At 38.0% G+C, this 12,647-nt stretch overlaps 1 protein-coding gene across 2 annotated transcripts in view; it reads left to right on the top strand.

Annotated features, from left to right (window-relative positions):
- txndc11.L (thioredoxin domain containing 11 L homeolog) overlaps positions 1-11,881 on the top strand; it is a 31,503-nt gene extending 19,622 nt beyond the window's left edge. For both annotated transcript variants that reach the window (XM_018236305.2, XM_041576027.1), the window contains 5 exons: positions 137-887; positions 2,434-2,579; positions 3,648-3,757; positions 6,010-6,090; positions 11,210-11,881. In XM_018236305.2, the coding sequence (XP_018091794.1) occupies positions 137-887; positions 2,434-2,579; positions 3,648-3,757; positions 6,010-6,090; positions 11,210-11,819 (1,698 nt within the window). In that variant the 3' untranslated portion in view covers positions 11,820-11,881. The remainder of the gene's footprint in view (positions 1-136; positions 888-2,433; positions 2,580-3,647; positions 3,758-6,009; positions 6,091-11,209) is intronic.
- Positions 11,882-12,647: the final 766 nt, after the last annotated feature.

The following is a 12,647-nucleotide window of genomic DNA, read 5'->3' as shown; positions in this document are numbered from 1 at the left end:
ATCTAATGGCAGCATGACTTGTTTAATAAATATCAAGAAACGGAAGGCAGCAGACGGCTATGTATTATAGGAAAGATTGCTTGCAATTTGAATATTCTCAGTGAAGTAGCTCACAATTTTGTTTTCTGTCTTCTAGATTGCCGAAGTTGCCCTGCAGTACAACAGTTGTTCTAAAAGCCTTCCTGTTAATGATGACCATGATCAAAAACAAGTTCAAGATAGAAAGACTTCATCAGATACAGATTCCCATAATACCGGAAGATTTTCCTGTTGTAATACCGTAGTTCTCCCTCAATGGCACTTAATGTCAAGGATTCACAATATTTGTGAACTGTGTGTCAATCAATCTGCCGGTATCAGGCCAAGTAAGGTCTACATGCACCGCTGCAACTTTCTTGATATCGAAGCTGCTTTAGACTCGTTCTACCTCAAAGAACATTCCTTTATGGGCTTCCTTTCTAAATTTAGAGAGTGCAGCAATTTCCCAAGTTTTTACAGTCCCTATAATCACTATACCGCATGTTGTCAGACTTTAAGCAGGGAACTCATTGCTTCCAGTAGCTTCCTTCAGAACACTCGCGTTCTACCTTCTTCCAATGGGAAGAACTTCAAAGAAGAGCTAACACATTTAGTGCCTCATATTGAGGAGAAGACACTTTTAAGTCCTAGCTATCATATCAGCGGTAATAGTATTACTGGCCTCAGCTGTAGGACCAACAAGACTTTAAATCTATATCTTCTGGATTCCAACTTGTCTTGGATATACGCTGAAAGACTCGGAGCCGCTGGATCAGCTTCTGGAAAAGAGTTTGCTGCCATTGTAGACTTGAAAGAAGAAGTGCACTACATCCTTAACCACTGGCAACCCCTCATTAAACCAAATCTAGGTAGGAAAAAAATTAACATGTAGATTTTATCCTCATTTAATATAATAATGTTTTTAGGCTTCATTATCTATAAATGCATTGTTCCCTGTTTATACCTCATATCATCAGGTTTCTTTACCTCTATGTTAATTGTTAAAGAGGCATAAGATGCTGATTTATTCAGTAATGACCACTTTAAAATAATGAGGAAAACATTTTTGCATAATAAAAGAAAATGTAATTCTAACCAGATTACGAGTACTTATTGATGACAGTTTTGAATGATTTTATTGTTCCAATTCCGCCTTCTCTTTTCCATGATTTTTAACGCAGGTATGGGATCCGTTATCCGCAAAGCTCAAATTATGGGAAGGAAGTTTCACAAAGACTGTATTTTATCCAAATGATAGATTTTTTTTTTTTATAAATTATTTCCTTTTTTCTTGTGATAATAAAACTGTAACTTGTACTTGATACATGATTTTTTGGTAGTCTTAAGGTATGAAGATCTTCATTATGGAAAGATCCATTATCTGGGAAAAGCCCAGATCGTGAGCATTTTGTCTAACAAGTCCAATTTCAAGCATAATCTGCATGTTTTACAATGCAGTGTTTTTTTCCCAGAATTCCAGTGTCATTGTGGACGCTTGGGGAAAATGATTACTTTATATTGGAAAGTTTCTTATACTTTCATTATACAAAAAACTATAAAATGTTTAAGCACTATATAAAGCTGACTCCTCTATAGTATATAAAGAGGAAATTAAATCATTAAAGGGTTGGTTCACCTTTATGTTAACTTTTTGTATGTTATAAAACGGCTAATTAACATTTTTTTTATGCAAATGCATCGGAATCTGTGGACTTTTTTTGTTTCAAAAAAATTTTGCTCATCACTGTGCCTCATACAGGTCAGAAAACAGACTTTAGTACCAAAAATTGTAGCTTTGCTATGTGGTATTATGCAGTAACGCACAATGCTAGAAAAGCATATTTTTTACGAAAAGGCTTTATTTATAGGAAACCGTGTTTTACATGTCGACTTTTTTATGTGGTCTTTTTTTATAGTGACCTGCGATGTTCAGGGTTATACATATACATGTTTTATTATGTTATTTGGAAAGCTGATTATAAGTTCTATGTCTGCAAAATGTTCTGTATGCCTCACTGATTTTTTTGTATGTTGTACCCACCTGCTGAACCCCACAGCTTACAGGGGATATTGGCAGGATGTGCACTGAAATAGAGTCATGCAAATGCAAGAGTTTCTCAGAAGTGGGTCTATTTTAGAGATCTTACAGGGGAACTAAATCCACTGTATCGTTGTTTAACCATTTGTGCCCCTGAACCGACCACAATGAAGGCATCTGAAAATAGTTGTGTTCCATTTGGCAGTCCATTCGACATGGTTCCAGTGTAGCCTGTACAGGGGCATGAAGTTTTAAAAATTTATACAGGAGGAGGTTTAGTTTCCCTTAACGTTTTAATCACTTTTACTTGTTTTAGATTATTTTATTGCCTTTATAAGCTTATTTCCACTGAATATATATCCTCCTTTTATTTGCAGAGGCTTTTATTCAGAACTACAGCAAAGTTTACAGCCCCTTACAAAGGCATCTGGTGGGGGACTCTCCTCCCCATGTATCCAGCCAGCAATTAATCACTGAAGTAACATCAAGCACATTTTATCCTGTTGTGCTGGAAAGCAAAAAGGTGCATTGTTCTTTCTTGATAATCACTATTTCTGTGACCTTTTTTAATTGGCAATTCATCTTTGCAACATGTATTTCAAATTAAAGCAAATGTTAACGAGTAACTGTACCCATTAAACGTTCTGCATAAATAAACAACATTTAATTCTAAGCAACTCCTTATACATTCATTAGAAAATGTCAGTGGGTAATTGCTACTGAAAGCAGTATCTGTTGATTTCTATTCTCTGCACTGTTGCCTCTCACTCTTGCAGCAGTGTAGCAGAAGCCCGTTGATTAACAGACCGAGAAGAAGCAAGCAAGGAATTGTGATAACTAAAGTCTTGTCTGGAGTAGAATTGGCTTCTGCTACATTGTTTGAAGAGTCAGAACCAACAGTGCAAAAGGGACTGCATGCATTGCAGCATGTATTTCGCACAATTACGAACATTTCCTATTAAGGATAAATACCAATAGATTTAATCTGTAATCACAAAAAGTAAGATATGCTGGAAGTCCCAGAATCCAGTTACTAACAGAACCAACCAGAGTTCATTCCTCTACAAAGAATTCTTATTTTTTTTACACTGAGCCTACATATTACAAAGCACTTAATAATAATTTTCCTTAATCCTGTTTGTTTCTGTCCTGCTGGAGCTTACAGTCTAATTGCACTATCACAGTCTTAAAAGACATGTGCAGACTTGTGTAGGCTTTTGAGTAGAATTTGGTAGACATCTTTATTCAAGGACAAGTCTCTGTCGGCCCCCGAGGCAACGATTGGATCTTCCCGATTTGGTCCAGCATGTGGAGCAACAATTGCTCATCCTGTGTATGTCTCTAGAGAACAGAGATTCTTGCATTTTTTGAGCCGAAATCCGTTTATGCAATTTAGCTTGTCTTTGCATTCTTAAACAGGCCAAAAAGCAAAAATCAAACAGCAAGGTGTGACAGTGTTAGTATACAGGAAATCAATCCGTTAGTCTTGAATGGTATTGAACATTTCCCTCACCAGTTTATGACCATATCTTAAAGATCACACACACTAGTTTTGCAATTGAGTGATACTGTAATCTTGTTTCTATCACAGGATGTATTGTTGGTGTATTATACAACCTGGTGTGGTTTTTGTGCTGCTTTGAATCATGTTTTCATCCGTCTCGCTCAGCTTCTGGCTACCGATAGCCTCATTGTGACAAGGTAAGACTGCATTTTGTTCCAGTATGTTCTGTCCCAGTGCAGAGGTTCAGTATCTCTGTACCAGTAATGATCCGTGCCTTCAGTGTTGTCCACAGCAGACAACCATCTTGGATTTTGTTAAGTGTCAGGCACATATTTAGCAGGCCCTGGGCTAAGCTAAGCTTAGGGCTTGTAATCATCAAAAAATCCTCATAAATTAGAACACAGAAGCTGATTAGTTAACAATTCAGAAAATACTAGTCTGAATTGTGAATGTTATTTAGTGTATATGATATGTACTGTGAGTCTGTCTTTAAGCTTAGAGCATGTGCAGTGCATCAGTAGAAAGAAAGGTGGTGGAGCTACTGCTCAGGTATGGATCACTACTAAAGCTGTGGTGGCTTCCGGCTGGTACAGAAGCCAGAAACGGAATGTGCAGCATTTCTATCCTAATTCTTTGCTGAGCTTTAGCCAAACTTCAAATAGGCTTTGATTTGGTTCTTTTTTTTTTTTTTTTTTTTTTGAATAATTTCATCTTTTTCCTCTACTCCATTCAAGTCAACGTTATGCAGAAATATAGATATTTCTTATTTATACCCCTTTGTATAGGATAAATCTAAATTTTATTTAAAAGAATTTAAAAAAGGGAAAGAGCAAAAATACATTTAGGCATGATGTGATAGACGGACGGACACACAGATCCAATTGTAATCACTTAAGTCGTGCAGCCTATCCTGGCCCTGCCTATTTTTGGCGTATCATGCTAAATACAGTTCCAAACTTCTGGGATTATTTGTTAGCTTAGCTATTTATAGTAATTTTCCCAAATATATTAAAGTGTTTGTTCACTTTTCCAACACTTTTTTCAGTTCAGTTGTTTTCAGAGAGTTCTCGAGAAAAAGAGACTTTTTTCAATTACTTTCTATTTGTCTGTTTTTTCTTATTTAGGTTTCTTTTTGAAGCAACTGGAGGGGCTCCAACTCTGTAAACTGTTCTAAAGGGGTTCTTTAGTTTATACGTTTATCTTTGTCCCTGCAGAGCAGAAAAAAAACCTGAGTTTCATTAAAGGGGTTGTTTGCCCTTGAGTTTTTCTATTATTTGTGTTTTTTGTGTTATTTAGCTTTCTATTCAGCAGCTCTGCAGTTTGCAATTTCAGCATTCTGGTTGCTAGGCTCCAAATTGCCCTAGCAACCAGGCATTGCTTTGAATAAGAGACTGGAATATGAACAGGAGAGGCCTGAATAGATAAATAATGAAGACAATTTTGAAAGTTGATTAGACTTTGCCATTCTATAACATACTAAAAGTTATCTTAAAGGTGAGCCACCCCTTTGAAGACAGCGGTTATAATTGATACAATAGGTGCTAATATTCCACAGATGCTGCTGAGAAATGTATCAACTAATGTAGCAAATTGTAAGTGCAGAATCTGCACCTGGACAAAAAGTCTGGGGAACAAATGAAAAGTATTTATTTTTGGCAAGCTTTAACACACCCCCAGCTGTTCATTCCTGTCATCAATTTTTATGCAGTAGCACCCCAATTTTACATTTTTCAGGGCTCCAGAAAAAAAAGTGAAATATTCAGGAAAACAAAATCTGGCCAATGCATTATTATGTAGGTACATTGAGTTGGAGAAACAACAGCCTGCTTGAAAGCAGTTCCATCATGGAGTGCTGGCTCTTTCTGAAAGCACATGACCAGGCAAAATGACCTGAGATGGCTGCCTACACAACAATATTACAACTAAAAAATATACTTATTGGATCAGGAATTACATGTTATATGGTAGAGTGAATTATTTGCAGTGTAAACAGTGTAATTTAGAAACAAAAACAACGCCATAAAAATCATGACAGAATCCCTTTAGGGTCATCAGTGTCTGGTTTCAACTTCCTTCTTCTCCAGTAGTTCAGCCAGAGCTGAAATGTATGTTTAGGATTATTATCCGCCTCTTTACTGTTACCTTAATAGGTTTCCAAGCACATTCTAATTTGACATTTTATTGCTGTTTTCTTTTCTTATACAATTGTTTAACAGCAAGTTTAATCACCCCTCCGTGCACCAGAAATTGCTCATTCATCCAGCGACAATGTGAATGCTTATGCTAGACTGCCTTGCATATTCATAGTGGCCTCATGAAATATTTTATTTATTCCTATAGTATTGTCATTTCCCTCCTATAACCGTGTGCGAGTGTACAGTAATTGGAAGCTGTATATGAAACCTACAACATGCACTGTGTAAATGTTGTTTCTTTTCTGTTTTAAAAGGATCAATATCGCTCATAATGACCTTCCTTGGCAGTTTATGGTGGATCGTGTTCCCACAATCTTGTTATTCCCGCAGAACAGGTAATTCTGGCATTTTGCAGACCTATTTTGGTGGTAGGAAGGTCGATGAAGTCCCTAGCTCACTGTGTGAGTTGTTGGCTCCTGTCTTCAACTGGTAACCGGACCTGGGTGTAGTTTATTTACTTTGTAGGAATGGCTTAGTAGGCTGCAGTAAAATACAGATTCAATTCACAAATACTCAGGCCTGGGCTATCTGTGGATTATGGCCAATGCCAGGAGGGGCATAGATGGACTATTTATTGAGCTGGTGGGGGGCTATTTGGGCCTCTGTGTACATAAAATACTAGGGCCTATTTTGAATCCCAGTCTGGCCCTACTTCTGCTCATATTCTGGGTAAAGATTAGCATGTTCAATCCATATATATATATATATATATATATATATATATATATATATATAACTTTTGTCGGAGTCGGTCTAAAGGGCTCAAATCGGTAGGTGAAATCCGCCATGTTTGGCCATTATGGTTGGCACCCAGCTGGTACTTTTCACCAGCTAGGGCCAGAATGACAAATTTGCCCGCAATGTATTTGCTTGTATATGAGTTGCATCTCTCTCTCCCCTGACCTTCTCTATTGTCAGCAGGGGCAATCCTGGCCCCTCCGCCACCTGAGGGTGGTGGAGAGGGCCAGGACGCTAGCACAGGGAGCATAATTGCACTCTCTGTGCTAGAAGAACCGATTTTCTGGTTTGAAAAATGGAAATTCTGCTCTTAAAGTACCAGGAGTGTAATTTTTGCCGCCCCTGGTACCTAGTGGAGCGCTGCCACCCGAGGGAAGTTTCTCAACTCGCCTCATTGGCGAAGCGCCCCTGGCTGTCAGATAACCCCTTATATGGAGAGGCCCACCTATTCCCTACATATTTTCCCACCCACTTCCACACCCATTTCTCCACCTACTCTGCCCAGTGATGTTATAGCCCCACCCCATATGACATCACCGCCTACTTCCCAGACGAAAAAGATGGTTTTAGGCAAGAAAAAAGGTGGTCACCCTAGAGGCCACATGACATTATCACTCCATTGTTTGCAAGCTTGACACCCTGTGCTGTAAGTGCATCAAACTTTTGAATGCAAAGGGAAAAATATGCATTTTTTCCACTAATAATTCAAAAGTAATCAAAATAGCCTCTACTCTGTAGCTGTGACACATTCCACTGTACTTACCCTACAGGAACCTCTATGTAAATGTCAAAATTCCCTTAGAAGCCAACAAGTCTCACAAGCTGAACCTCCCCCCACTGCAGCTTTCACTTCCATCTAAATCTAAAGGCTCCAAGGCAGAAAGGATAAATAACTGATCTTGTTCTATGAGACCTATCTGTCATGCCATGACTTTACTTTGAGCGATGATATATAACGATTGCTAGTGAGAGCGAGCTGTGAGTGACATTGGCCCGAAGATAAATAATGCAATACAGTATCTCTAATTATTTGCCAGAGATTGTTCAGCCTGGAGGTGAAAAAATAACTGAAAAGAAAATGCTCACTCTGGAAAGTCTTGTGTTCTATCTAAACTCTTTATCAGATAACCGTGTTTCCCCTTGATAAGGCTGAAAGTATATTACATTACATCTATTCTTATTCACATATAACTATCCTAATAATGTGGCCAGTTAGTCCATATGGTACAGCCATTAATAGTCCTTTTATGTTTATTCACATGCTTACGTACCTACTCTGCTGAGATTTGGGAATATTAAAGGGTTTCATCACCTTCCAACATTTTTTTGATTTCAGATTGTTCACCAGAATAAAGACTTTTTTTCAATGACCTTCTATTTTCTATTTGCAACCGTTTTACTAAAGATTAACTCTTCACCTTCTGAAGCAGCTCTGTGGGGGGGGGGGTCATTGACCCTGTAAACTGTTTTAAACGGATACTTTAGTTGACACATTTCTTTTCTTATTTGTCCCTGCTAGCAGAATCCCTTAGTTTCATTACAGGCAGCTGTTAGAATTGATACAATAGTTGCTAATACTCCACAAATGCTGCTGAGAAATGTATCAACTAATGTAGCAAAATATAAGAATTGTTACAATTAGATATTAGGTAACTGTTAAGAATCTGCACCTGAATTACTGAGCTGCCAGATTAAACCACCAGAGACACGTACATTCAACTTTGCACTTCAATTTTGGAAAAAAAAAGGCAACCCAATAAAAAATGGAAAACAATTGGGGAAAAAAGTCTTTCTGGTGAATAATCAGAAAACAACTAAACTGAAAACATGTTTGGAAGGTGATCAACCCCTTCAAGTCATTATCCGTTTTCTGTCAGCCGTATACTAGCCAACTACTAGTTTTCAACCATATACTAGTCCTACAGGTAAGGTATAGGCTCTGTTATCCAGAATAATCGGGACCTGTAGTTTTCCATAATTTGGATCACCATAACTGTAAAGGGGGTTGTTCACCTTTGAGTTAATGTTTAGTATGATGTAGAGTGTGATATTCTGAGACAATGTGCAATTGGTTTTCATTTTTTATTACTTTTGGTTTTTCAGTTATTTAACTTTTTATTCAACATCTTTCCAGTTTGCAATTTCAGCACTCTGGTACCATGCCATGATTTGAATAAGAGACTGGAATATGAATAAGGGAGGGCCTAGATAGAATGATGAGTAATAAAAATAACAATACATTTGTAGCCTTACTGAGCATTTGTTTGTAGATGGAGTCAGTGGCCCTTATTTGAAAGCTGGAAAGAGCCAGAAGAACAAGACAAATAATTTAAAAAACTATAAAAAAAAAAATATATATATATATATATATATATATATATATATATATATATATATATATATATATATATATATATATATATATATATATATATATATAAAAAATGAAGGTCAGTTGAAAAGTTACTAAACATTAACTTAAAGGTGTACCACCCTTGTAATTTGTATCTAATTTCATATTATATCATGCCAACAGTAAGCACCACTGTGATATGAACTTCTCATAGAACTCATTTTTGAACATGGGTACAAAGCTTTACAACACCATGTTTTTTAGCCCACAATGCGACACTTCTCCCTAAAATTCCGAGGACAATAGTTGAAGCTTGCTAAACATTGCGTCCTGCAACATATGCTAATTACTAATGGGAATGTGACTTATTTGCATACATTGGTAATTTGTGAACGAGTTGCTTGTGGGTTTTGCTTGCATTAATGGATGCGACTCATGATTGATACATTAGGTGCTAGCCAGGTCTAGTTTCCAAGCTCCCTATGTTGTGCACTGTATTCTGCAAAGCTGTTGTTACTGAGCCAAATAAAGAAGAGCTTGTCTTGAATAGTGTAGTAATATATGTATTTTGTAATCAGCTGCCCATAAACCAAATACTAATCAGCTGGCAATGGAAACTGGGCAGTCACAAAATCTATACATATATTCTGCTTTTACAGCACACCATTTACAGTAAAATCTACAGCTGATGGTATTTCCTCTCTCAAGTACGCTTTGACAGGAAGATGTCTTTGCAACAACAGGTTTCACTCAAGTCTAACATCAGCCTTATTTTAGCAAACTCACTACTATAAGGAAAGCCTTGTCTTCAAATATGTTTAAAGTCTTGATGTTTGTTAGGCAATCTCCAGCAATCCTCCTTGTGATTAACAGCCCCAGTAGGTACTGAAAAATGTGTCTGGATTGCACCCTGTGTCCATAAGTATCCGGACATCCCTTCTCATTTTTGGGATTGGCTGTTTAGCTAATGCACCTGTCTCCATTACTGGAGCTACTAGTTGTCAGCCTGCACTAGAGAGGAGGTAGTCAGTTCAAGATTTAGTTCAAGATTCTGCTTTTTTTCAGCAGTTTTCGAATTTGGCCTTTTTCAGCAGGATTCAGATTTGGCAGAATCTATGTGCATGGCCGAATCCTAATTTGCATATGTAAATCAGGGGTGGGAAGGGAAATCACGTGATTTTTTGTCACAAAACAAGTAAGTAAGAAATGGTTTTTCCCCCTTGTTCTCTTCCTGTCCCGTATTTGCATATGCAAATTAGGATTTCGATTTGTTTCAGTATTCGCCCGAATCCTTCATCAAGCATTCTGGGATTTGGCCGAATCCAAAATAGTGGATTTGGTGCATTCCTAGTTCCTACTGTGTATTTTTCCACTCCACGGCCAGTGTGTTGGGAAGCTGGGACATAAGCCTGAGGATACTGAGCCCCAGAGCCAGGGAGTTCTCACAGTAGGATGTCGCCTACATATAGGTACAGATTAGATTCAACATGGGAATGACAAACTGCTTTCATGTTTTATACTGTTAAAGCTGTCTGCCCAATATTTAGTTAAAGGAGAATATGGCTAATAATGCTGTATTTTATTACTAAACTTAATGTGCCAATTTAGAGTTTAAGCAGACCTGTAACCGTAACAAGTTCTCTTCAACAGCTCCCCATCTTGGATCTTGTTGGCCCATGTTTTGAACATAAGGGAAACTGCCAATGGTTAGTGAGCTCTGGGCTGGCAATTAAAACATTAGCAGAAAGTGAATCCATCTCCTGGACTGGCAATCTGTGAGTTCTGGCCAATGCTAGAGGGGCTGCTGTAAGATGCCATAGACAGTCACTGTGGAGTGGGCTGGTGGGGGGGGACTGGTTAGGCTTCTTTGTACTCAAAATGCCAAGGCCTTTTTTGAGTCCCAGTCCAGACCTGATGTTATATGCCATTTATACAGTATACACACTGTATATTGATCTTCACCTGCATGCTAAGGATCAGACGCAAACTAACGGAACATTTCTGTCCCATGTGGCCCACTGTCAAGCCACTGACTAACAGCTAAGAGAGATAAAAAGAAGGAATTGTGTTCTGGCTATGATGTTCAATATCCTTTCATTCCAGCCTTTACAGACTAGGTTTTTGGCTATATATATATATATACTGTTTTTATTTTACAGAACCTATTTATCCAGTTTAATTATTACACTGTACTGTTCCTTTATTGTATGTTTGAGACTCACTGTAACCATAACACTTATCAAAATTAATCTTTACTAAGAATAGTCAGATTTTGTCCAGTAGTAGGAATAATTGCATAATTACTAAGAATTATTACCAACGGATTCATTGTGTTTGATTAGTCTATTTTGCATTTCCTGCAGGAAGGACCATAGTGTTAAATACCCAGAAGATCAGCAAATCACTCTTCCAAACCTCCTAAAATTTATCCTAAAACATGCCTCTCTGCCATCGACTGCATCTGACCCTCCATCCTCCTGCCCCGAGCATTTCTTTCAGTACAGAGAACATCACGTGTCCTATTTGGAGCGACAAATGCAAAGGCTTCGGGCTGAAATCGAGGTCCTACACCAGGCCCAGGATGTCTTGCGAAGTCACATTTCAAATGCCAGGAAGAATACGCAAGACCTCAAAGTACAAAAGGAAAAACTGGAACAACATAACAAGGCCCTCGAGTTACACAAAGAGCACTTACAAGTATTGTATGAACAAAAGCAAAGGGAGGTGGGGACCATGGCAGATAAACTGACAGAACTGGCAGCTGCTTCCCAAAGTCTCCTGGCAGAAAATGCCATGCTCAAATTCCTCATGATATCACTGGAGTCTAAGAGCAAATCCAAGCCGGAGATCGAAGGGGGCGCCAATGCCGATGAAGAAAACAGTTCTGCCCCAAAAAACACAGATCTCTCTGATTCTGATAGCGTAACAGGCACATTGTCATCAGAACTCACTAAGGAAAACACAACAGAGTAAAAACAGACATTTATTTATAAAAATTTTTATTAATATTGTAAATAAAGGGCTTTTGCAAGGGGTTTGATAATCAAATCTCTATTTTTATAGAAGGGAGGAAACGGTAAAATCTTCAAACTCTACACAGACACATTATTTCCCTTTCCCCAGAAAATAACAGTGTTATGTCTACAGCTCTCAGTGGAAAATATTATTTGAATCTTAAATATTTAAAGGAAAACTAAAGCTTAATTAAAGAAGTAGGCTAGAAATGTTGTACATTATGTATTGGGCTTCTGTACCAGCCCGAGGCAACCACAGCCCTTTAGCCGTAAAGATCTGTGTCTCCAAAGATGCCCCAGTAGCTCCCCATCTTCTTTTCTGCTGATTCCCTGCACATGCTCTGAGTTGATGTCACTTACTGAGCTTATGGTCCCACTCACAATATACAGTACACATAGAATATAAATGTCACAATATAAGGCTGATTAGTAATTAATACAGATAATTACTAGATGGAAGCACAGAAATCAGCACAATTAGCATCAGAATTTAATAATCAGTCCTGTAGCATCAGTTTATGTTACAGGCCAACCTCATTTTCTGCTTGATAATTAGTGACGACCCCTAAGCTTAGCTTCTCAACAGCTGCTCAGAGCCCACTGAGCATGTGAGTGTCACAGACACTTTCCAAGATGGTGACCCCCTGTGACAAGTTTGAAGTCCTGGATCATTGCTGCTAATGACAAGCTGAAACTTTATTTGAAAATGAGAAAAAGATCTCATTTTCAAATAGTTGTTAACAGTAATTCACGCCTCCGATTCTCCACGAGGTAATATTTAAACTTA

This window comes from Xenopus laevis, chromosome 9_10L (genome assembly GCF_017654675.1).
Source record: "Xenopus laevis strain J_2021 chromosome 9_10L, Xenopus_laevis_v10.1, whole genome shotgun sequence".
Lineage (NCBI taxonomy): Eukaryota > Metazoa > Chordata > Amphibia > Anura > Pipidae > Xenopus > Xenopus laevis.
This window is presented reverse-complemented; position numbering and strand designations above follow the sequence as displayed.